Here is a 26,881-nt window from a genome sequence, read left to right as displayed (position 1 = left end):
TGAGCTGGCTCTGGATAAACAGCTTCTGCCTTTCATCTTGCAGACTGCAAGCATTAATCAGTAGCAGTGACATGAACATCAGACAGCTTTTGGTGTTAAGGGTTTGTTTTGGTCTCCCTTACTTTTAAGTGTCCTAATTGGGTGAAGGATGGCAGTGGAAACCTCTTTAACCAGTGCTGAGATTTCTGGGTGGAGCCAGGAAATTTCTGACGATTTTTGCTGATTTTTGGAATTTGTTTTGTTCAGATAGAACATGATATTTTAAAAATAAGTTTTGATACTTTTTTTGTAATTTGAAAAGACAGTTCCTTTTGAAATTTCTTTATCTGTCACTGAAACCAGTTATGGTCAATTAATTCAGGACAAACCAAACACTTGAAAACCAAATGAAGTCTTTTGTTTTGCCACAATAGATCTTTCAGACTTTCACTCAAGACCTAAACCAGAAACACCTCAGCCAATAAATAAAAAGCGATTGCTTTTTCACAGACCTTTCTGCACTCTCGATTTATATAGAGAATTAAGGTAGGCTGAAGTTAATGGCTTCTGAGAGACAAACAAAATCCTGTAGCCTCCAGTAAGGCACCATGGATGCTTGGTTAAGCCTTACTCTCGACCCCAGTATTTCCTACTGACTGACTACATGAAGGGCTCAGGGCAAGTGGTGACTTGTCACGCTCACAAACAAAGATACCTGGGACTCCCCTTCATTATTCAAGGAACCACTGTGCTTAATGGAGAATTACTTAAATCTTTATACATGATGGGAGCAATAAAGAGACCAGAAGAGGTTTATACTCTAAAGCCAAGTTTCACACAAATAGGAACAAAATCTGTAAACTATTTTAAACAGAGAAACTAAACTGATGATGTGAGATAACAGGAAAAAAAAATCCCTTTCTCAAGAGATTTTCATGCTGATATGATATGCAAAGCCTCTGGCAGACTTTGCCATTGCCTTTTTATTTATGCTGGATTTTGAAAGTGGATTACTTGAATCATCAGACAATACCAGATAATCTGCATCCCTGGACATCCAATGGAAAATAGTAGAAACCTTTCAAGATGAACCCAAGTTATGTACAAGAGTGTTATGAACATTTGGTGGGTCTGGAATTCTGGAGCTCCACATTCTTTTTTTTTTTTTAACAATGAAAACCCCACATGCAAGTGGCTTTCAAACCATCTAAGTATTCACAGCTTGTGTTCCAGACACAAGTTGCACCATTTTCTCGATAGTGCTATCCAAATGAATGAAAACTCCAGGACAATAAGTTCCTCATTTTCTATAAATTAGCTTCAGTGATACCAGTTTAGATTCTAGGGTTAGAATTCTTGTGACAAAATACCTTAATTTAAGTGCAAGCTTTGTGATCTAAGTAACCTGTGCTAGCCTTTATTTGAAGAGTCTAAAGTAACAATCTGAGATATGCCAGGGGAATCATGCCTACTTCCCTCCACTGAGTACAAAGGGAAAAGAGTTTAGCAATCTCATATGTAGCTAATTTTACTGTTGAGCATGAATGTTAGGTGAATTAGATTTGACTCTGTTGCTTTCCATAAGAACTGAGAAGAGCTTCTCATTGGCTTAGACATTTTTAAGAGCTCCATAAAGACAATGTAAATACAGGGACATCAGCATTATATTCTGACTTTTTACCACACTGTAAACAGGCTCTTAATCCAGAAAAGCGCATACAAAAGTAAAATTAATGTAGCTGCCCAATTTGAGATGCTTTAAGGGTCTTGATTTAAAAAGCAACACCCAGCATGTCAAAACCTGACCCCTGTGCTGTGCGTCAAGGTGGGAACCAAGCTTGAAACATTAGTCACTCCAGAGCCTGTGCAGAGAAAGAAGCTGAATACAGAACTCTACATGTGAACAGTGCTGAGTAATGTCTATTTTGGGGAAAGTCACAGAGACTTCTGTACTAGGCAGCTCCATGATCCAGTGCCTTAAATGGCTGCCTGTGTAGCCAGTCAAAGTGCTGACATCAAGAGGTCTTTGCTGGTGGATGTGTGGATGTCCATAAAAATTAGCATCTACCTGTGAGCAGGAATTTTAAGAACCTGCATTTGCATTCAGTTTAACAGCTACTTCCTTTGCCAGTCCAGCCCTAAGGACTTGCAACCTTTCCAGAAATGTGTGAAAACCTCTGCAAGTGCAGGAGAACCAGAGTCCAGAGGGCTTATGCATCCAACAGTATGCATCTGTAGTGTCTGCTTTTCAAGCCTCAGTGGTGTTGCCTTTGAAGTCAATGAGAATTTTGCTACAGACCTCAGCTGGAATGAGATCAACGAGAATAAGCCTTTAGGTAAATATGCCCAGACACATTCATCAAAGGTATGTTTGTTTCCTTAATGACTTTTTGGACCCAGCAGAAGAGAGGATTTCAGATTGTTTCAATAGAGTGAGGGCAGCTTTAGGAATGCACTTGAAAGACTTGAAACACAGACTTTAAAGATATTTTGTAATTGTCTAAGTAGCCTGTATGTGTGTCTTGAATTGTTTGCTTTGAATGCAAAGGTCACCCCAGAGACATGTGTAAATGTGTCTTGGATTTCTCTTTTGTACTTTTTTAGACTCCATTTCTGTGGTGTTCCAATTACCTTTCACTGCACTGTTGATGCTGACAAACTGATCCAGCTTTGTTTTGGCTGCAGGTATAAAACAATCTTAGTGATTTTTCTGACAGATTTTCTTCCATCTTTTTGCCAATCAAATATAAAATCTCTTGTTTTTTTATGTGCTATCAATCTAATTTGTACATGACAGTGTTGTCATGCTGAATGAGTGAACCAGGGATCAAATTTTTTTTAACTAATATCTTCTTAAGCTTCAATTAGACATTTTCACTTTTGAAAATTCCACTAAATTTTAATAACAAAAAGAGCCTCTGAGATGCTTTAATGATCTGCAATTTTATGGAGAATTTATACTTGACCTCAACAAAGCATTCATCACAAGGGCATATTACATGATACGGATTTTGCAACACAAGCACAGACCCATGCACGGATGTAGACTAGTACTGCAAATTTTTGATCCTTTATACCTGTCTTGGTGTCTGGAGAAATGTAATGACCTTGAGGGAGGAAGAAACAAAAATTAAACCATGCTGAAAAACTTTTATCATTTTATTATTGGTGCCTTTACATTAATACTGCTGTTTTGTGCTGAGAAACCCAATCTGTTACACGTAAGGTAACTGTAATATACAACATAGAAATGCAGTCTAAGTTAATTACAACAAGGAGCTACAAAAAAATCTCGTAGGAAAGAAGTCACCTAACATTGCAACTGTGCTTGCAACAAATCACTCCCTTACTGCAGGACTATACACATTGTGAACCATGGTTATTTACATGTCCCTTACGACCGTTAACAACAGAAGGGCTAAAATCAGTCTAAAAAGTTCCAGAACGTCACTATATACTGTACAATCCTCAAAAATAATTTATTACACTGTTTCTAAAAAAAGGTACTAGTTTTGTTTTGCTTCCTTTTGTTTTCTGATGTTTTCTGGATTGCACAACATGTGCAAAATTTTGCCTAACAGTCTAAAAACTCAAGAACTGAACTGCAAGTCACAATCACAGAGATGAAGTGGTGGAGTCCAGAACTTCCCTTCCGTTGCAGACGGTTGGTACGTACATACTTGCAGATGCTGGAAGAGAAAGAGAGGGGAACATCAGTTGACTTCAGGGTGGCAAAAGAAGTTACAACACACAGGATTAGAATTAGTTTTGCTCTGGACCATCTCATGCGATTTAACCAAGATGTCCAATGAAAAGTCACTGTACATGACTGTCAGTGGTAGAGTTGATGGAGATACTCTTACACCTTTACAAGACAATTCAGATTTGAGGCTGAAGCATTGGCTGGAGGAAACAGATGATCTTTGTTGATCATTGAGGGTGCTTGGGCTGACTAAGCTTCTCTAAGTGTCTGAATAAAATACATGAGTTTTTAGGGGGTGATTTTGCACCACTGGGTCTCACTTTATAGCACTTTTCATGGTAGTGTGAATTAATACAGCTAGAGTGGTACTAATATATCCCCTCAGAATAAAAAATGAACCTTTGCATTTTTCATGCGTTATTGGCAAGAAATGCTAAAATCTGGTCCTTTGAGCTTTCACATAATTGGAACAGATATTCCTGAAATAAAATATATGCATTTTTAAATACGGAAGAGAATCCACCTCTGCATATTAGAACTGCATGTTGATCTACTTTTTAATTAAAGAAAAATAATTTTAAGTACAGGTTGGATGGATGGAGTGAAGAAATTTTGAATCACTGAGTTTGAAAGCAAGTTTACTTCTCACCTAATCCCAGAATGTTTTCTGGCCATAATATCCTTCATTTCTAAGATGGATCAGGATTCAATATGCATCCAGAGGATGGGGACAGATTCCGATACCCTTGTCTACATTGCTTTTATACCTCGGGTTTTCATTGCTTCAGTGATAGAACAATAATATCTGAGTACCACAATCCTTTTCTAAATGTATTTGTATCTTAACTGTAGGATATATTATCAGTCTTGTGGATTTTTGTTTATAAACAAGGTGGTTTATCCACCTTTGTTAAAATTATCCATTGGTCATCAGGAATAAGTTTTCAGATGCTCTGTGACATCTCTGCTTATGGCACCATAAAGCTGTTTTTTGAAAGATACATTAGGTTAATGATAACAGTGACCCAGAGAAATGTGATGCCTTCATCAAAGAAAACACACGGCAAGCAATGGCTTAGTAAACTCAATCATCCGTTGTAAAAAGCAATTTATGCAGCTGACAAGGGCAAGCTCAATCTTCCAAAACTGGTTCTGGCTACACTCAGTTGCAGATTGATTCTTTAAAGATGCTCAGCATCATTTTTAGAACAAATCGTTCTTCCTTCAAATAAGCTGCTATTTCTAATTCTTTCATTGACTGAATAAATAGAAATGGAAAAGAGAACTGCTTTAACAAGAAAAATTCAGAGGAATCAACTGGACTAACTTACAATTAAGAGGGCAGGACACATTTCTGATAAACATGAGAGCCAAGAATGAGCCCCTGCTCTGAATTAGGTAGGTGGAGTTTGACCCCTCATAACCTGGATATGTGTTGTGAGTCACATATATGAAAACAGCTTTAAGTGAAAAGGCACAGGGCATCATGCCTATGATTTTGTAAAAATGAACTATCAGGTTTTGTATTCAGCTTTAAAGTGGGTATAACTGGAAATTTTTATTATTGTTATTATTTTAATTTCTACTGATAGTTGGCAAATAGAAAAATCAATACTGCTTGGGATACTTGATTCAAAACTCTATTCTACTGTCATATGACTAAAGATAAAAGTGTTTTGTTTCTGTGAGCACCAGTCACACACCCAGAACTTTTTCAACATAACACGTTGAAAGGCATGATTAGCTCAAATACTATGGTAATTGAGCTAGTAGGATGTCAAAGTTGGACTAGATGATCTCTAAAGGTCCCTTCCAACCCCTACCATTCTATGATTCTATGATTCTATGATTCTATGAAAGTTGGACATAGAAATATGGTGGCAGTAGGTGAGAAATGATTGGCCTTGCCTTTTGAGCTCCCAGGCTGCATTTATTTTTCTTGTAGTGCTGGGAGGCAGTTATTAAGTCTGCCAAGTGGAGTAAAGCATTCACTCTGAGTATCCAGATCTCTCTGAGGCTGAACAAAAGATCTTGCTTTCTTCTTACAGACCTCAGCAATGTTAATTGCTGGCCCTGCAGACTTCTGAGTTTCTCATCATGTCTTATAGCAGCAGCCAAGGGGTTTCCTGAAAAATGTTGCTGGATCTGCTAGAGATGATTCACTTCCATTTCACCTTGTGTTGAGGCCAAGTGAAAATGCGTGACATGACCAGAAGTCACGGTTTGGCTGCAATTCATGCTTTCTACCTCCTCTTTCCTGGCAGTCTCTCAAATTGTTTTGATAATCCAAGGCAAAGAAACACAAGCAAAATGTAAGACCCCAGCATTGCCACTGATATCTTGCAGCATGCCTACATAGTCAGGAATAGTCAGATTCAAACCTGCTTTCTGTCTACCACTTACTTTACATGTGCACACAGATGGACAACTGTGAGGCAACCATGTATAAAAGCCATATAACAGGGTTAGTTTGGAGCAAGGGCTGGGAAAATAAATTGTAAGAGAGAAAGTTTACCAACCTGACTATAAATGGTAGCTTCAATTCCTTTTCTACCCCTGTGGAGAACACCTGGAATAGCTCAAGTCTGTGTGCAACACTCTCCCTGGACATAACTTGGATGAGTGATGCCTTCTGGGTGTAAAAGCTCAGCCTGAATCATGTGGATGCTTAAATCAATCCTGAGCTCTCTGTGAAGTTTTATGGGTGAGGTCCTGCTACCTTACGGCAGCACCTCTGCCTAGCCCGTAAAACAGATCACAGGAAAACTGAGGACCATCCTGAAAGGGGAAACACTGCAGGGAAAACAGAACTTATGCAGCACTCTGCCAAATGTGAATTTTCAGATTCAAACAAACGTCTACGTATATATACATTTCAAATCATGTCATATACCAAGGTAAGCATTTATCTTTCATCTCTTAAACTTAAATTTGTATTCTTCTGTAGTCCAGACTTCAGCTGTCAAAATGATCAAAGCTTGATGCATCTAAACCAAGCTTTCCCACTTATCAGTCAAATATTCTTCTCTACTTGCTTTCTGCAGAGCATATGGCAGAGAAGAGGAGCTGTATTGAACTGACTACATGAAATACTTGGTTTAGCTCTCATGACTACCTTACCACATTGCAGCTTACATGGCTGAGCTTTGACTCAAGCCCTTCCTCCACCGCTCAGTTTAGGGATGTAATTGTGATACACATTTGGAGCTAACAGCATTACCCAAGAGCATCATGAGTGTCACTTTCCTTTTCTCGTAGTCTTTGACCAGCTTTCACTGTTCAAGGAACTGTGCTAAAAACTGTCTGTGAGTCACTTGCTGTTCATGACCCACTATGCTCATGGCATTAATGATTGATGGAGTGAATAGGTATTGGCAGCCCTGAGACAATGAAGGTGAGAATCCAAGGAGATAGAAAATAGTGCATTTGAGCAGCTAGGGTGCTCCTGTCCTCTGAAGCTCTGATAATGAACAGGAACTGGCTTCTGAGATGCTGTTACTAGAATGTCCTGGATCTAATTTTGTTCAGTCTCATATTAAGCAGTTTCAGACTGATGAAAACACCATCAAGACCAAAATAAGAAAAAACTGACAGCCCTGGGATGGATAAGAGTATTTTAGACACAGATCAGTTTGGATGAGAGCATTTTTGGAGGTTTATAAATGACTTAACAGTTAAGAAAAAAATATTTTAAATAATTTACAAATAATTATAAGTACAAGAAAATTTTCCTTCCTAAAAATACTGGTGCTGTGATAGTGAGTTCTCAGTCTTTCTGTCCCAAATAATTGTCCTTGATGAAAACTATAAGGCTTTTCCATTGTATATAGTGGACATTTTAATCTTACTTCCAGGTCTATGTTTTGCTGAGGTCCAAAAAAAACCAATAAAGATGAGCAGCCCTTGTCCAGCTAGCTGTAAGCAGTAAAAGTAAATGACTACAGGCACCTTTCTAAGCAACAAAGTAGCAAGAGATTATAAATCTGGATTTTTATTCTTTCCCTAATGTCTTAAAGCTATTTACAAACCTGAAAAAAATAGGATTTTAATGTAAAGATGTGCAGTCAGGATGGCTTTCAGTTATATTTTCATAAAATGAAAATACCAAATTCCAAAAAGCAATCCTGTACAAAAGTCTCCACGAATCAAAATGGCTTCTGACTAAGCTTATTCTGTCATATGAGAGATTTAAAAAAAACTCTGAAAGATAGCTTGCACAAAATTCATAAGGGATGAAAATAAACTCATGGGATTTACTATTTTGTCAAGGGATGAAACTTTCAGAAGTTATTGGGAACTGACTGATCTTTTGGGAGTGCTCAGCACTTTGGGCACTTAGGAACATCTCATGTATCTTGGTTTGAGGTTCCCAAAACTGCAAGGAGATTTTGGGTTCTGGTATCAAGGCTGGATGCAGTCCTGACTCTTTTGAAATGAGGGAAGTGTAGAGCCATGTGGCTGCTTTCTTGTTAAAGGATCCTTGGCATTCATGCACAGTATGGTTTGGGAGGGAAATGCCAGAGATGGCTGGGACCCCTTTGCCTCCTAATCCCTGTCAATGTGATACACCACAGTGTCTCAAGTCTCTCACATGTATTTATTTATTTTTTTTTTAAATAAAAAAAAAAATCTCTGAGCAACTCACCCAGAAGAGGAGTGACAGCCTCAAAACAAAATCACACACATGACTCTGCTTAGGATGACGAGACAGAAGATGAAGGAAAGGAAGGAGGCAGAGCTGAGGAGCTGTCCTTGCAACCACGTGCTGATTGCTTCTCCTGACTGCAGCTCTTACAAAGGGTACTGCTAACACTCTGCATACACATCCAGTTTATGGCATCCCATGTATGCATTTGCTGCAGACTTGGAGCCTTTCTTTACAGTGCAGGTGATAAGAGCCATTGAGAGCATGCTGCATCGTGGCCCAGGTCCTGTTGGCATGTCATTTTGACAGGAATACTCCAGGGCAATCTGTTCCTATCACTGCTGCGGAGGGGACAGCAAGTGACAGACTCTACTCACATTGTGCAGTGGGCTGGAGTCAGAGCCTGCAGAAAGCTTTCTGCTGAGTTCAGTTAGCTTCACAGCAGGCTCTGAGCTGGTTTCCATGTGAGGGGGATGACTGTTTCCAGACACAAGTGAAGTGATGCTTCCACAGGGTACACAGCCCAGCCTATGGAGGTCTTTTTGTTGCTGTTAAAAGACACTGTTTCGTCTTTACTCAAAAATACTGCAACCCCACATCCTTATAAAAAAGTGTCAGTTTTGTTACTTACACTGGGAGTAAGTGGTCCCGGTCCCACTGACGCTGAACCTGTTGAGGTGTAGTCTGTGAGTAACCACATTCTTCTGGGGCTGGAAGAGGATGATGTGCACCTTGGGTGCGAACAAGCAGCCCAGCACAACGAAGCCACTCAGACTCACAGAGATGCACATGGTGGTGGTTTGCACCTAGAGAGAGTGGGAGCAAAGCACTATGTTTCAGTATGGAAAGCTCTGAAATGCGGTGTTAGAAACATTATCATACAACAGCAGGAATCCCAGTCCTGGGGGTATGCCCTGGTACAGACTGCTTGAATATTTGTCACATTGTGATCTTCCAAAATCCTCGCATCATAAGAGTGAGGCATATGGTGATGATGGTGCTCTGTGTCTCCACATATCAGGGGAAGCTTGACTGACTCTTTTCTCCCACAGTTTAGCACAGCAAGGATGGTTCTGCTCTCCTTCTCTCATCCTCCATGCCCCTGGTTTCTACATTGATCAGGAAGCCCTCTGTAATGCCTCTCATGCAGCAGCTGGGCAAAGCTGGATGCAGTGGAAACCAACGTTCATGTACCACGCTTCATGTGGGTTCAGGCAAAACATCTAGTAACAAACCAGTTTAGCCTCCAGCCTCATTCCTAATTGGAGAACTTGAAAAATCCCTTTCAGGAACATAGGTGTGATTGGGAGTAAACATAAGAGCTGATAATGTTTACTAGACTGGGCCTGAAAGGTGCCCTGATTTTGAGACAGAAGTTTTTGGTTTGAGAAATGAACTGTTTGTAAGGCTTCAGGATTTTAGAGTAGTTGCCTTGGGTCACTTGTTAGTGCAACTTTACTGTCAGTATCTTTCTTCATTTTTGTTCAGTGGTATAACTAGATACCAGTTTACTGCCTCATTTTCAGTTTATATTCTTTTCTTCCAAGCAGATTCCTTAATTAAGATGTTGAATTAAACTGCTTTAAACACTACTGCTTAATTTGAATGATTATATATCCATGGTTCATTTTTCCTTAGTTACACTCCTGCATCCCTTGGAGATTAGCCTCCTTCCATGGAAATGCTTCTCATATCTCCCTGTCAGAAATAATTGCTACAAAATGAAAAATAGAGTTCTGAGTGGACTTTGTTGCTTTATATATATATACTGAGAACTAAGTGCTTTGTCAGCACTGAGTATAATTAATGTGATATAATGATCAATCTTTACCCAAGGGAAATGGGACAAGCACCATGGAAAAGTGTTCAGCTTTAATGGGGTGAATGAACATGGAAGACCTTACAGGAGCAACCTGAGAAATAAACACTTTAGAGTTACTGACTACACTTTATCCTCCTACACTTTCTACTTCTCTGCACTTCATTGACATGGCTCTGCAGTCATTTTGGGGTAGGTATTAAACCAGACACCGTACAGGCAAAACAAAACTGAGAGTTTTCTTACAAAACAAGAATAAACTAAGGTAGTAGTTTCAAGGTAAATTCCCTCCCCAGCCTGCTCTGAGAGGGTTTGTGTCTCCCAGAGCAGCTCAGCTTTGCTCACTATACATTCAATCAATGAAATGATTTGGGCTAAAATGAGCTCCATCCCACTGGGTTCCTTTTAACCCAGGTCACTTCAGTGGTTTGATATGTAGTCTGGTCTCATGAACATCAGTTTAGTGACAGAATGCAGACAATCCTTCTAGATCAGGCAGGAATGACTAGCAATAGGTTGAGCTACTGCCAGAATTATCCTCCGAAAAATGCAGGGAGAAACTGTTTAGACAGTAGGAACTTTTGCACTTCATTTAATTATGACCAATTGAGCACCCCAACTTTTCACTTTCTGTGTTGCTGATGCATTTCTTAAGCTTTTATCTAAGGTGATTAGCTTGAAAAATCCCTTAAATGTGTTAGATATTGGGGTTGCTATGTTTAGTAACATCAGGTCTTCCTGTATCTTTGATTCTGAAATAATTGTGGATCTTTGCATGAGATTCAATAGCATCAGAGAAATCTGTCTTTTCTAGGAGTTCTCCTTTACATTTTTGACAGTGCAGCTAACAGAGTCAGCCACTACAGAGCAGTTTGCAGAGGAGTTTGCATGTCTGCTTTGAGACCTTTTTGACCTTCTGGGAACAACTTCTGAGATCTTTGGAGGACTCTTGGGAACACCTCAAATAGAAGAGTGCTGGGAGAGGACTGTTGCAGGAGGCTGTGAGTTCTAGTAACCTTCATCAGATTCTTAGGAGCTCTATCAGCTGCCTGTTACTGGCTTGGAGCATTTATCTAAGCTGACTCTTGTTTAGGTAAATCAGGCTCTCTTGTTGCAGGTGCTGGGAAGAGCCCTGTGTAGGTGCTGAGCAGCTAGCAGGTTCATCAATGTGAAGAAATGGGCACAGAAGAGTGCTAGAAACTTTGCTGAAGTCTGTGTTTGTGTGAGAGCAAGGGCAACGTCTCAGGACATGATCCCCAGTGCCTGCAGGAGCAACTGTCCCTGACACATCAGGATTGACCAGACTGAGCTTCTGAAGGAGGATAGGGACTGGGGGAGTTTTACTCCATTTCTGCAGGAGATGTGGAGGATTTCTGTTGCCAAGTTAAGGAGCTACATGAGGAGATCAGCAGACTTTGCAGTATTAGATATGATGGACTACATCTTCTGTGACACTCTGCAGGTACAAGATTCTGGTCTGTACTAGGGAAAAACTAGGAAGCCTATGTTTATTTAATTGGGAAATGGAGACTCCCATGATGATGAAGGATGGAAGTCTGTGACTCATGACAGCAGACAGATGGCTTCCTGCTGTAATTGCTGACCTGCAATTACAGCATAGGTCAGTGACTTGGTAGCATGGTGTGGAGAAGGAGTTGCACTCTGTATGAGAGAACAATGGGGCTGAATGTGTCTTAAACCAGCTGATAGATTATGGATCAGAACCAGCAGACAGATCAAATTGTGTCTGAACATAAGAAAACTATGAAGATAGTAAAACACTGGTACAGGTTGCCCAAAGAGATTGTAGACTCTCTATCAAAACCTGACTGGACACAGCCCTGAGTGACATGCTGCAGGTCACCCTGCCTTTGAGCAGGGGAGGCTGGACAAGACAATCCCCAGAGGTCCTTTCCAACCTTGGTGATTATGTCAATATGTGTTGTGTGCAGAAAAATCCCACAGCTGACATCATGATTGAATCGCCAGCAGATCTTCTGTATACCCTTCCCCCAGAATTCCATTTGCTGTTAAATTTATCCACTTCAGTGAGAATATAAATACAAACAAGCTTAGAAAAAAAGCATGTGTATACTGGAGACAGCTATACCACAAAGTCTTCTCATAGCAGAGAAGATCATAACTAAATAGGGGGAGTATTTGATGGGTTAATCTGTAGGATACACAGTGACGTGCCATACCAGTATATCTAAGAGGCTGTCTGGCACCTGTCACATAGGGTTCATACCAGGACAGTTCTGCTTCAGTATTGATAGGGATGCATACTATACTGAACTACTTTTTTGTTCTTCAAAATGCTACTACAATGAGATCAACACCGAATCTCTGGATGAATTTCCAGGAGTTCTCCTTTCTATTTTTATTTTTTTTTTCAGAAGGGTGAGTCCTAAGTGATGTTTGTGCTTGATGATAAAACCTCAACACAGTCAATATCCATTTTTTTCATTACTACTATTATATTTCCAAGGTTGTTTACCACTGTTGCCACCAGTACTGGTCTACATTAGGGTGGCACAGGTTGATTCAGAGTTAGCATATTACACTGCATGGAAACTAAATATGGGCTTTCCAGTGGAATCCTAGAAGTGCAGATGTCTAGAGTGGGGTTATCAAAAAGATCCTGACATACCATAAAAATACCAAAATAATGTTAAAAGCATTTTCTGTCAATTTGACAGAACTTGAGTTGGCTTGTTTGGAACATTGTAATTAGATTAAATACCTACAGGTGGTTTTAAAAATCCCACTCAGGAGATAAAAGTGCTGCTTGAACAATCAAGTCATGTTCCTCTTTACCATTAGTGTCTGTGCTGCACACTCATGTGACTGTCTGCACTGATATTACTCCCCTTCCATGTCTATTTTCCTGATTACTTTAGGTGTCCAGACCTGTTCCCCAGTGCCTTCCTTAAACTTTTCCTTCATTAGCTTCAATCCATTACTTGCCATTCTAACTTCTCCTGAGACTGACTAATCCCTTTTCTCTCTCTTTGTTGCCTTGAAATAATTTATAGTCTGTGATCACGTCTCCCTGGCTTTACTCTTGTCTAGACTAAATATATTTAGCTCTTTCACTGTCACTCTGTGTATCTTACTGCGTTATTTGTTACCTAACCTTGTTTTCTTCATGCTTTCAGTACCTTTCCTACGATAGAGAAAAACAGTACTAATTATTCTGTTCCAGAGTAGTCACACCAAAAGCATGTTAGGTGACATTACTAGCTCTATAGTTTTAGGTGCTATTTCATGTACATACTGCTGATAATAAGACCACCCTAAGTTAACCTACCTTTCTTCGGGGTAAAAAGTTGAATTAATTCACCACAAACTGCTGTAAGAGTCAACTCCAATAGTCGCTTCTCACATCATAATAACTGAGATTTCCAGTGGAGCACAAAATCTGAATCTTTTCCTGAGACAATTACCTTCTGTCCAATAATATCATTTTTTTTTTGAACTTGAAGGTTTGGAACAATAGAAGACAATTTAAACAATATTATGTCTTTTAAGTTTGTAAGTGAAGGCTGACCAATATTTTCTGCTGAGTGAAGTATGTGTTTTATCCCCTACAAAGTAAAGAATGAATAAAAGTTCGTTATTCAGGCATAACATTTGTTGATTCATGGGGTTTTTTATAAACAATCCTGTTTCTTAGGAGTTTTTGAAATTTTTTCATTATCTTTTTTATTTGGAAGAGCATACCATGATTGAATGGCAGATTCCTTTGCAGAAGGAGACTAGGTAGTTCAGTTTTTAATTTAAGGTCCACCTCCACCAAATAACTCATTATGAGTCATTCTAGCTCATGATCTACTAGGTTTTCCTGTTAGGATTATAACTTCACATACTGATGCACAGTATCAATACTTCATCCATATGAAGTTGCAATCAAATTGATAGTACTGATACTTTCCACCTCTAACTGTATGTGCTCATTTTGAAATGAGACCATCTTTCTTAGAAATAAGTTAAAATGTGGTAATATGCTTAGTTGGACATTAACATTGGAACAGGGCTTGTTTGCAAGGGATCCAGGAGACAAAAGAAGTGAAAGAAGCTTTTACTGACTGCTAACATGTTCCTCTAATGTGAGGCGTGTAATTTATGGAAACAGATATCCAAAGACTTACTCTGTAGTCACTGGACGTCACATAAAATATGGGGAGAAAAGCCAGCCAAATGATGCACGTTGTGTACATTGTGAAACCGATAAACTTGGCTTCATTGAAGTTCTCTGGACATTTCCTTGTTTTGAAGGCATATACAGTGCATAAGACCACGAGGATTACATCATATGTTAAGGAGATTAACATACTGGAGTCCTTGACATTGCATTTCAATATGACAGTCTCTCTCTTCTCAGGAAGAGTGTACCGCCTGGTGCCAGGGGCCTCCAAGATAAGCCACACAGACACCACTACAATCTGTACCAAAATGAGACTCAGGCAGATGAAGACCTGAGAGCTGGGGCTGATGAACTTAGGCCTTTGTGCACCATTCTTTACACCATCAAATATTCTGGCTATGCAGTTTGTTTTTGTCAGAAGGGCAGAGTAGCAAACAGCAAAAGAACTTCCTAGTCCCAAACGACGCAAGGTGCAGATAGCTGGAGAAGGCTTGGCTATGAAGAAGAAAGTCATGCTGTAAGACAGGAAGACGCCAAAGAGCAAGATATAGCACAGTTCACGGCCAGAGGCTTTGACCAGGGGAGTGTTGTTGTGTTTGATAAACACTGCAATGACCATAAAAGTGCAAATAAAGCCCAGGCATGCAATGGTAACAGGACCTATTGCCCAAGCATCTTCCCACTTGATGTAGTCTTCTGGTAAGTCATAACAGCCAGTCAGGTCAGCTGTAGGCCATTTTCCAGGCCCACAGTCTGCACAAGTGAATTCATCAGCCAGGTACTCATAGGTTTCACAGGGAATACAAATCCAACAGCAGACATCTCCTGGTTGCATATTCTTCATCTCATTAGGAGCACAGGGGTCACTGCACTGGGAGACAGGGACAGAGCTCCTGGACCAGTGGATAGAGTCTACCTCAAGGGACAAGGTTTCTGCCCACTGACCGACCTTCACGTAGGAGTATCTGCCTCCAGTGTACTGGAAATTGAACACATTGTATCGTCCTATCCCATCTCCATAGGCATCAAATTTGACCATACTGTCAGCAGCATTAGGAGGGTTGAATGGAGCTGTAAAAAAACCAATAAAGAACAGAGAATGTTATTAGCAAAGCTGCAGATCAGATTTTTTTCATCCTTTTGGCAAGCACAATTCAGTTCAAGTGCCCACAGGTAAGTCAAGAGGTCTGTATCTGTCTCATTTTGAATCTTGAAGAATAGCTCAGGTAATAAAAACTTTTAGTTTTATTGCATGAGATATATTTGTAAATGTTAGAGTGCCAATGTCCTTACTTTTCTTTCCCCTGGGTACAAATAAACTCTCCAATTATTCCTCCAAGTATGCACCACTGCTACCTTTCACATTTTCTCTTGAAAGAAAGTGGTGTGCTTCTAACCGAGATTCAGCAGTATTAAATGAAATTCGTCTGTCATAAGGAAATGTAAATGGTCAGATCAATAGCCACCAGTTTAGAGGCCAACAGTCTGAAATGCTTTTGAACAGAAGATTCATTTTGAGGATGATGGAGAAGTAACTATAAAGTGAAATTCTGTGAAATCAGTATTGTAACATCTCCAAGTGTTAAACTCAGGAGAGTTTTTGTTTTTCCTCCAGCTGAGGCTCATGCAGGGAATGAAGAAATATTAAAACATAGGAAGAAATTGCATTTACCATGTGATTTATTGGTCATTTACTGTAGCATCAAAGGTGAATGACTTTATAGGCAGGAAGCAAAAGAGAGGGGGTTTTTTTGCCATTGATGAGCAATAAAGGTGATTTCATTCCCCAGTGTCTCTGGTTACAGAAGTAGTTCCACTGTCATTGCTAGAATAAATCTTTTTCCCTGTATCTGTGCCCATGCTGTGCTTGAGCATGAGCAATATTGTATAAGCATGTAATATCTTCTTCTGCTTGAACCTCCAGATACTTTGGATTTCTTGTAGTAGATTTATAAATATAAATCTCTAAATCACTCTTTAAATCATTGAGGCCAAATACTTTCACCTTTACTCCTGCAGAGCATCACCTTATTTTGCAGTACTCTTGCTAAGGTCAGTAAAAGGGACAGTGAGTTTTGGCACAAAAGCCTCATTTGGAGGGTTAATGCACCTCTCCAGGTCCTAGACTTGGAGTGCATTTCTTTCCCAACTTTCTTTTTATCTTAGAGTAAGGTTATAAAATAATTTATTCCCATCTGTAATCCCTTCTGGGTTCGAGACAAGTCTCTGCCCATTCTTATCACTGCCCTCTTCTGCACCTCACCACCTCAGCTGTGCCAACCGTAGTGGTGGACAGCCTTGGTTTGCAGGGTTACAGACTAGGTCAGGTTAACACAGGAACTCGTAAGAGTATTATTTTCTCTTTTTGTTCATTATTGGCATCCAGTTGTGCTGCTGTGTAGCTCAACAAGACTTCTGAGTGCATAAAAATTAAGGGCAGCATAATACTTCCCCAAATGGCCAGTCCTCCTGGAAATAACATGCTCTAAATTAAACAAGTAGCTAAATTCAAAATATAGGTCAACAAGAAGAGTATTAAGGAGCTTCCCCTCTCTCCCTCATCCTCTTCATGCACAGGCATGCAAACTCTCTCATCCAGGAGAGGTACTAAAATGAAATCATAATGCAACACTTAACAGCTCTTCAATAATGTGTTGTCATTACCAGTGTCTTATTTCATTATTCATAACACTTACACAGATTGTAGAAGCTATTAACACAGCAGCCCAGTTTTAAGAGCCAATTTGTTCACTTCAATGTTACACAGGCCAGTTCCTGAGGTGTGCTGAGAGCCCATGACTTTTACTGGCACCAGTGGAGCTGCAGGTAAGCAAGATAAACTGCAAACTTCTGTCAGGTGCATAACTTCCAAGTGCATGAGTATCCCAGTGCAAGTTATGTGAAGGGCAGAAATATCAGCACTTTTCCAGAAAGCATTCCCCCTGTGTAATGTGTTTAACAACTCCTTATTTCTCATAGAAAAGATATCATTTAAATAAAGTGTTTGCCTTGGACTTTGCAGGTAGGCCCAGAAGGCAAAGCAGGTAATCTCACATAGTTAGCTTGAAGCTCACATGCTCATTGTACTCCGTGGGGTTGTTCCCATGCTACAAATGTGAACAAAAGATTTTCTGTAGGACAATATGCCATAGCTTGTAGCTTGAAACAATCATTTTCAGTGGCTGTCAATATAGGAAAATAAATCACACTCCTTCAGATGGAGAGGATGAAATTGTTTAACCAACAATGATACATTAAGTTACAGCATGGTGAGCCAAAGCCTACAAATGAGCCCACTGGGTGGCAGCATTTAATATACCCACTGATTACACAGAACATCACTAAGGCATTTTAACTGGCATTTATCAACATCTTCTAGATTCAGTAGAACTGGTTCAAAAAAGTCATGTTTTCAGAAAATATGATGTACTAATAATCATAAAAATAAGAACGGTGTAGCATAAGAAAGCAAGACTTTCTGTTTTAGAGTCAAAAGATGATTTCCTAGAGATGATGCCCAGCCATGTCTTAAGTCACTCTGAGGATGTTTTTGCAGTTACATTTCATTGTGAGATTAAACCTACATCTTTGTAACAGATACTTCTGGTCTTTTGCAGAGTTGTAGCTGAGCTGTTTTGGATTTGTCCCTTTGAAGATGAGACACAAGACTCTGGGTCTACCTATGACATAAAAACTTTGTCTCCTTTGAGCGGTATCTTTGAATCTTCTCCTTCTCTCACACTTCTTGAAATGAATTACCTTTATACAAAACAGTTATCCAAGAGAAACTCTGTAGAAGAAATTATTAAGAAAAAGAATTAAAGATAATAAAGGAAAACCAGAGATGCTTTATGTTCCAGCTTTCAGCAATTCAGGAACGAAGCAGTGACATTTATGAAAACAAGAGAGGCACTCAAGTATACAGAGTGCAGAAGACAGAAACCTATGAAGCCACAGAGCAGGCAAACCACCTCCATCAGCTCACTGAAGAGATCCTGTGGGCAGAGAGGATGCCATTGTGTAAGTGAAGGACAAATTCCTTCAGCTTCAGGTAAGAGAGGAATGACTATGTAGTTTTAAGTCTGTTTTAGTAGCAGACATGGATAAGAACATCAAATAACATCATAGATTTTATACAGTCAATTGTTTCCATCTTCCTACATTGAGAATATCTTTTCCAATAATCACATAATTTGCAAGTATGTGCTTCTGTGAAGCGGGTGAGTTTCCTTCATTTGGAAATCTTTAGAATTCTTAGTGCTGGTGATGTTCTACTCTTAGTGACATGAAAGAATTTAGAAAGGAAGTTCTGGAGGGATGATTTATTTTCTTATTGGACAAACCCATTATTTTTAAGAGGAAGTATGAGGAAAATAAAATAGTTTTAATCCTAGTTAGGCACTGGGAAACTTTTAAGATACAGAGCAGCCTAGGAAAAGATGAGTGTAATCTTAACTGGCTTAGGATCAGACCAAGTCTTGTTTGCCAGCAACATCTTTGGACAGAGAAGGATATTTTGCATACAGAGACTTGCAAGTATCTGTCTGGCACAGAGCTGAGTGTATAGACATTATCTTATAGAAAATATCATCAGTAACACTTCCTGGGAGGAATGATGACAGATATGCCTACATCTGAGAACACAGAATCATAGATGATAGAGAATCACAGAATGGTAGGGGTTGGAAGGGACCTTTAGAGATCATCTAGTCCAAGCCCCCTGCAGAAGCAGGTTTACCTACATCAGGTTGCATAGGAACATGTCCAGGCAGGTCTTGAAGACCTCCAAGGAAGGAGACTCCACAACCCCTCTGGGCAGCCTGTGCCAGGGCTCCCTCACCCTCACAGTGAAATAGTTTTTACTTAGGTTTAAGTGGAACTTTTTGTGTTCCAGCTTCACCCCATTACCCCTTGTCCTGTTGCTAGATACAACAGAAAAAAGGGATGTCCCAACCTCCTGATACCCACCCTTTAGATATTTATAAAGATTAATAAGATCACCTCTCAATCTCCTCTTCTCCAGACTGAACAGCCCCAGTTCCCGCAGCCTTTCCTCATATGAACGATGTTCCAGTCCCCTGATCATCTTGATGGCCCTGCGCTGGACTCTCTCCAGCACTTCCCTGTCCCTCTTGAGCTGAGGAGCCCAGAACTGGACACAGGACTCCAGATGAGGCCTCACCAGGACAGAGGAGAGAAGGAGAAGAACCTCCCTTGAACTGCTGGCTACACTCTTCTTGATGCATCCCAGGATGCCATTGGTCGCCTTGGCCATGAGGGCACATTGCTGGCTCATATTTAGCTTATTACCAATCATGACTCCCAGGTCTCTCTCTGCAGAGCTGCTCTTCAGCAGTTCGACCCTCAGCCTGTGTTGGTGCATGGGGTTGTTCCTTCCCAGATGCAAGACTCTGCACTTGTCCTTGTTGAACCTCAGGAGGTTCCTCTCTGCCCAGTTCTCAAGCCGGTCGAGATCCTGCTGAATGACATCCTTCACATTCAAAAAACCATGCATCTATTCTTTGCTTGCAGAGTGTATTCTTTCAAAACAAGGTACAACTTGGAGGCACAGCTCACTAGCAAAGAGTCAGGTCATTAATAACATGATGAAAACTCTGCAAGTTTTTCAGCTCAGCAGTTTGCAAAGCTGTCAGATTTCATGTGGTTCAGAATGAAGAATAGAAAAGTATATTGTGTGCACCAAAGGTGCCTTCTTCAACAGCTCATTGGCTCCAAACACTTTCAGCCAATAGACTACAAGGAGATCGTGATTAAAAGGAAAGGAAGAAATGCAAATGTAAAGAGGGAACAGGCTGGAGTTTGTGAAAAGTTGAGTAAAACCTCTTTAGCCTCACTAGATGGTGCTGCAAAAACTCCAAACTTCTGATTTAAGACTGAAAAACAAGACATTTGTTTATGTAACAGAAAAAAACACAGCTTTTTAATGCCCCCTACTCCTTCCTGTTGCATATCTTGAGCAATGCCTTTTTAAAGCACTGTGAAGAAGAGCCTTGATAATAATATAACAGGATATGTTATTTGTTTAACAAACAGGCTCATCTGTGTGTGATGCCTTATCTTGAAAAGTATCACAAAGGATTCAGAAAATGCATATATCTTTTCATTTTCTTCTGTTTTTAGCTAGATATGGTTTGTTGAGGTCAAAGTGACTTATTTTTGCATGGCTGAACATTCGGACCAAGTAATGGAGACCTGATGCACTCACTCTTTGTTCTATCTCATCACAATATAGCTGATTTCACACATGATTGGCAGAAAGAATGTTGAAAATTGTCAATTTTAAAAGTTAGTGTTGAGAAAGCTCAAAGTGAAGCATCCCTAGATTGTAGCTTTCCATAACTGATGATAATGAGTAAGTTTAATATCAGTTTTCACAGAGACAAGGAATCACGTTCAACCTCTGCATCTTTTCTGGATATGTTTGGGTCATAGGCAACACTGCTTCTTCTCGTTCAAGAAATCAATGATACCAATCAGCCTTCTGCAAATGCAATTTTTGTTATCTATGTCTACAGATTTTCCATTAATTTTTGTGGTTTCTCTCTCAGGTGAGAAAGTTGTTTGCTGCAGGGGATTTTAACATGTCATAGACCCCACAGGTAGTCAGAGGCAGAAATGTTTCCATAGATCTGTTTCCAAAGACCTATCACACAGGTCTCTGCCTATGAGTTAGTCGTCCCAAGCTTCTGTCATATGAAAGAGAATATCTACCTTAGAATAGATATCTAGGATAGCTCAGCTGAAGTGTACTTGGTATTTTTCTGCTAACCATAGTAAGACTACTTAAAATACATCTACAATATGAGCATCTGAAATTAGGTGAGATGAGTATCACCAATATTTGGAATAGAAAGGCTCACAGCTGGAGTGTCAATGAAAGCACCTTGTCCAAGATCTCTGCAATGTACCTGCAAAGGGGTGTTTCTTGCAAGTTGTCTGCACAGGCTACTGTGAATGCTATGGAGGATACCGGGGAGAACAGTCCAGGAGAAAAGTAACGTGGATACTGGCAAAATAAACCAAGATGGGTCTGAAAGACTAGAAGAGTTCGTCTAGCTTGTCGTTATCCTCAACCTGGCCGAGCATAGGACTCCCTAGCTACCTTTCCTATGAAATGCTTGCCTCGGGCACAATGTTTTATATTTTCAGGGATGTGTTGTCCTCTTGTTTGAGTGGCCCTCAGGCACATGTGTGGTCTATAGGACTTGAGAGGAATGAACCAGATGTTGAGTTACAAACTTTTACCAGGGAAATGATGAAACTATTCATTTTTTTTTAAGGAAATGTAAAGAACTTAAAAGGGAATTTCTGATTTCTTAAAGGATTTTGTGACACGGAAGGCAGAAATCATGCAAATGTTTTGCAGTCATATTCATCCTTAAAAATACAAAACATATCCTCTAAAATTAAGAAATTTTCTTCAAGCTTTTTGATGAGATTTGCATTATCCCAACTTTAAAAATAAATCATACATTCATGGAAAAGCATCCAAGGTATTTTTCTTTTTTTTTTTTTTTTTTTGTAAATCTTCTATGTTGAAAATTGATAGGAATGGTTTGTGAGGTTCCAAGAAAAAATGCCTTCCCATTAATACCATTCTTTTAATTTAAGATTATCCACTTCAGGAAATGTCTTGCACGGCAGGCAAAATGCATGTAAGGTAATTTATACTAGCAATCAACTTGCAATTACAAAGGAAATTAAACCGTGACTTTAAACTGCCTAACTCCTCCCTCAGGCCAACTAGTTATTTTGTAAACATAAGCAAGGGGAACCCAATCCCATTATGAAGAGTTATGGCCACTGTTAGGGTGACAGGGCAGGAGCTCAGGAGCTCTGGGCTGGCCTTTGCTAGGTATCTCTTGAAATGTTTTGGTCTGAGTGAAAAGATGAATTGGCTAGTGAATTATCTGCCAGTTGCTGAACACTACCATTGCTTTCAAAGTCTGAGGGTTCGGTTGGGAGTTTCTATCAATCCCTGGGTTATGAGTTCTCTGTGTCTGATTTGAACTTCTGGGTGAGGGACATTCACATTTAGCCTCAGCACCAGGAACTGGTGTTGTGCCTCAGCCCTTTCTTCTCCATACATCCAAGGTGCAGCTGAAAGAGGTCGAAGCTTTGTTTTAATCTTATTAAAATGAACTTTTGGAATGAATGACTTGGTTCCATCACAGAGATATGAATCTTTCTCTTTTTGGACTCACTATTCAAATGTGTGTTAATTCCACTTCCATATTGCATGTAGTAGCTGATGGCTAAGGAAGTGTTGAAAGACTTGTAACATATTTTTGGCCTTTGTCAGCCTGAAGGAAATAAGACTAGATTCAGTTATTAAGTTATTAAAAGAAAATGGTTAAAACATTCTCTCCTCTATGGGGACTTGAGGATTACAGAGGTGTTTCCAGACAGTGTTCTGAATAATTTAGTTAGATAGTTTGCCCTTAGAGATCAAAACCAAATGAACCATGAAATAGACCCTTTGGCTGTTATTTCCTAATTGACTTGATATGAAGACACTCCCAATTCAGGTGGGGTGACATACATTTAATTACTTCTAATGCCATACTATTTTTTAGTAGTAGTAATACTGCAACAGTGGTGGTCTAAGACTCAAGCAATTTCAAGCCCATAAGAAAGGCAGTATTTTTTATTAGATGAGTCTATAGATGGAAGAAGTGCATAAGCTTTCAGGCACAAAGTGGCTTCATCAGGTCAGCAGAAAAATTGCTCAGTAAATTTGACCTTCAATTATTTTCAAGGAACAGTTCTACTTGGAGTTTGGTATATCAGGTTTTGATTTCCTCCTAGAGACACAATTTAACTTTGCAAAAAGCCTCATTACTATTCATTTGCAGAGTATTTGCTTAGAGCTTTTTATTCACATCTTAAAAAGTATATCATTTAGAAACACAAGGTCTGCTCAAGATGCAAGACAAGAGACACGGTAAAATGATGTTATGCCAAAAGCTTCTCTATTTTTTCCATATATGTGGGTAGTCAAAGGTACTGCCTCTTAACATAAATCTTACGAGTCTATGCTATTACTTTTTGTTAAGAAACTACTGAAAACTCTTAGCAATCACCCTACAAATTTCTAATAATAAGGTAATTGGAAAAATTAAATTATATTTCCAGTAGGAAAATAAATCCTTAAGTAGCGGTTTCAAAGGAGAACATTCTTTACAATAACCCAACCTCAAAGCTATTGAGCGTTTTGTGGAAAAAAAAGGAGCTACAGGATGCTTCATAGGTGGAATAAAGAAACACTGCTGTGATGAAACACACTGACTCTTCATGCTCAGACATATTATGCAGCTCAGCATTTGCCACATGTTTGGAAATTTAAATGTTTCATATACCTGATGGTAGAAGATTCTGGAATGGATCAGTTTTCAAAATATAATATATGCATGAAAAAAATACATGGTATTCCTTTAAACATAATTAGAGGATCTATATTTGGAATTCACTTTTCTTACAGACAATTCCAAAGGTGGGCTCTGGCTAAACAGTTGCCATCAGGAAGGCAGATAATTTCCTTCAATAGATCTCTAGTTATTAGACTACAAAGTGGGTTGTGTCAAAGAAACTATGAAAGCTAGCTGGTTTGAATTTTGACTATTGATGAAGAAATCATCAAGCTAATGTTTTCAGTAAGCCCCACCACACACATTAAATGTGACTTCTCTTGCTCTGTAAGGATTTGAGTCTGTATTTTTTCACTCATTCACATATGATAATGTGATGGCTAGATCTGCTGAAACAACAGCTTAAATCTGTATCTTGTGTATGATCAAATCTAATGTATATCCAACCAAGAAATGCAGGAGGGCTACACAAATTGATGAATTTCAGTAAAAAGATAGTAAGATAAAGAATAAGAACTCCTGGCTTTTAAGGTTATTCGTGGAAATCGCATACCAACTGCAAAGGTAGGATGTCACCTCTCCCAGCATCTTCAGTGTTTGTTGATTGGCATGCATTATCCTACAACATGCAAGCTGTATGTCCTATTAATACTTGCAAATTCTTCTGCTCTCAGGAAGAAAAGATAAAGCTGAAAGCACAGAATCATTTTTTTGCTAATGTTTTGCTTCACTGAATCAGTTCAGCAACAGCAACCACTGGACCTCAGGGGGAAATGTAAAGAAAGAAAATGTTGATTTATTTGCCTGTTTAATGGTGGAAGCAGAGACACGTTGATAGGCTTAGACTGATAAAGTGTTTCAGAGATCTAGAAAGGACATTAACAGCACTGCCTCAAACCTTTATCTCGCTTGAGATATTTTCTTCTCTAAAGAGCTTTTAAAGATGGGCTTTTAATTCTTTCAGTTACTGGACCATTAACTAGCCGTTAGCTTTTTATTCAAATAGAAGTGCAAATGAAACAGAGGAAGTTCAACAAACTTTTTCAACCTCTTTTTTTCAGTTCCCAATAGCAGCTTCATACACTGTCTCATGTGCCACTTTCTGGTAGAGATCTGTCCTGGCACAGCAGACCAATCTCTCCTACCAAGGTGGCATCAGGATCTTGGAGGAGTGGCCAGCTGTTCCATCCATTAGTGCCATATTAGGGCCATACTTTTGGAGAAATTATAGATAAAAATTATTCATAGAGGCCAATGATTTATAATTATTTATATCAAGGGAATAGACTTGGAAGGGACCTCAAGAACACAACCATCTGCTGTTATGGGCAAGTATGTGATTGCTGCTTAGACTAGGAGAGTCCATCAAACTCATCCCATACACTTCTGCATATGATCAAGCATTTTCTGGTATTTCGTAGAAAATTTAAGACCTGTTGTAAAGGATAAAAAGCCACAGAGAAAATGTTCCCAAAGAGCAGGTGAGTTCTGTAGCAGATACTCAGGAAGACTGTAGCACTCTGCCGAGAGAAGAGATACAAGCTGGAGTCATGCGTCTTTGGAGTTATTGACCATGGAGTTACTGACCACCCTGACTGTGCTGTGGGGAGATAAGGAAATTTCTGAGGTAGTGGACTGTGAAATAGTCTTTGCTGAGATAACAGTTTTCCTAGAAACTACATGTCTCTGCTAGCTCTGCTGAGATGTAAATTCAGTAACAAGTTATTGACAGTCAACCACTTTATTCTATAAAAGCCCAGTCTTACTGCTGTGGGGTAGGGGATTCCTATGTACTCTTTCTTAGAGTGTGTCTGGAAATCTCTCCCTTGAGCAGGGATGCCCCTCAAGGTTACCCTCCAGTGCTGAGAGAATCACCTGTCATCATTGATATGGGTAAGTAACATCATTCTCTATGAAACAAATAATAATTGTCAGCTTTAAACTGTGTATATGTGTAGTAAATATTCCTCTAACCCATTGCCTTAAACCAAAGAGCCTATTAAACCAGAAAACCTGTATTTTTATCCTGATTTTATTGTATATAACTTGTATTTCTAATTACAATCATATCATTATTGTGTAAAAATAAAATTCTATTTTGATATATTTTCTTAGTTTGCCATCATTACTCTGTGAGTGGGGGATAAAGGTGCTTGTGGCAACAAGGTAGGATTTGGTTTCAAGCATATTATCAATGGAAAATAGCACATCCACATAGCATATACAAAACTTCCTTTGTATAGTGAAAAGGTAAAAGAGATGACAAGAAGTTAAAGGACACTAATAGCCTCTGTAAGAAAAGGAATAAAAAGGAAAATTGAAGTAGGAATCACTTTTGGACTGCTACCTGGTTATGGATGCTGCAATTCATCAATGGTGCTACTCAAACACCAGGAGATCCTCCCACCTCTTTAGTAGAAAAAGATCATAGTTTTTTGATCTGCTGTTCACATTTTGACAATGCAAACTCAACAATCATTCATCAAGTATTTTCTCTTACTGTAGAATTGGGTTAAGCAAACCCAAATCATAAAGAATGGTGAGTGCCCTTGTGAGTGTGTGTGCACGTGTGTCCATGCCTCTGTGTGTTTTCTGATCCAAACGTCCCATATGACAGTGCAGAATGATGTTGAGTCATGGACTCACAGTAATGTCAGATGCAGACATGAAGAATCACAGTCTACCCTGAAAGTTCATGTTCATGGGATTTCTGTGATGCATTTATTCTGTGTGAAAACTTTGCTCAAAGCTCACACTAATAGTTTCCCTCTTTCCACTGAGCATGGTGTGATACTTTCCCTGGCTAAAACTACGGTGTTTTCTTAGCTGAGCTTCATATTTCAGACACAGAACTGGTAAATACTTCACAAGTACAAAGGAATTGCTGCATTAGCTTATTCTGTCGTCCATCAAATTGTCTGGAATCTGTGTATAGCAGCAAATAGAAAAATGTGCTGCATAAAACCATATCGAATGGAAGAACAATTGCACATACACATTTCGAAAGTGAGTATCTCTCAGCCTTAGAAGTGCTTTTGAATTTCTTCTGTGGGAAAAGTGCTAGATATATCTGTGCCATTAGTAGAGAACAGATGATTCACATACTGGCAAGTAGAAAGATGAGCTTGTAACATTAAAACTAAAACTGTAGGAGATGAAAACTGGGTGCAAGACTGATGGGGCAGAAGGCTTCAGAGTG

At 39.3% G+C, this 26,881-nt stretch overlaps 1 protein-coding gene across 2 annotated transcripts in view; it reads right to left on the bottom strand.

Annotated features, from left to right (window-relative positions):
- Positions 1-3,494: 3,494 nt before the first annotated feature.
- The window catches only part of GRM3 (glutamate metabotropic receptor 3), a 45,253-nt gene continuing 21,866 nt past the window's right edge, over positions 3,495-26,881 (bottom strand). Inside the window, exons 3-5 of one of the 2 annotated variants that reach the window (XM_061989234.1) lie at positions 14,298-15,364; positions 8,959-9,133; positions 3,588-3,668 (exon numbers count right to left, since the gene is read on the bottom strand). In XM_061989234.1, the coding sequence (XP_061845218.1) occupies positions 3,595-3,668; positions 8,959-9,133; positions 14,298-15,364 (1,316 nt within the window). In that variant the 3' untranslated portion in view covers positions 3,588-3,594. Of the gene's footprint in view, positions 3,669-8,958; positions 9,134-14,297; positions 15,365-26,881 lie in introns of both variants that reach the window. The other variant, XM_061989242.1, reaches the window with a different exon arrangement.

The sequence above is a fragment of the Colius striatus genome, chromosome 1 (assembly GCF_028858725.1).
Source record: "Colius striatus isolate bColStr4 chromosome 1, bColStr4.1.hap1, whole genome shotgun sequence".
In the NCBI taxonomy this organism is placed as follows: Eukaryota; Metazoa; Chordata; class Aves; order Coliiformes; family Coliidae; genus Colius; species Colius striatus.
This window is presented reverse-complemented; position numbering and strand designations above follow the sequence as displayed.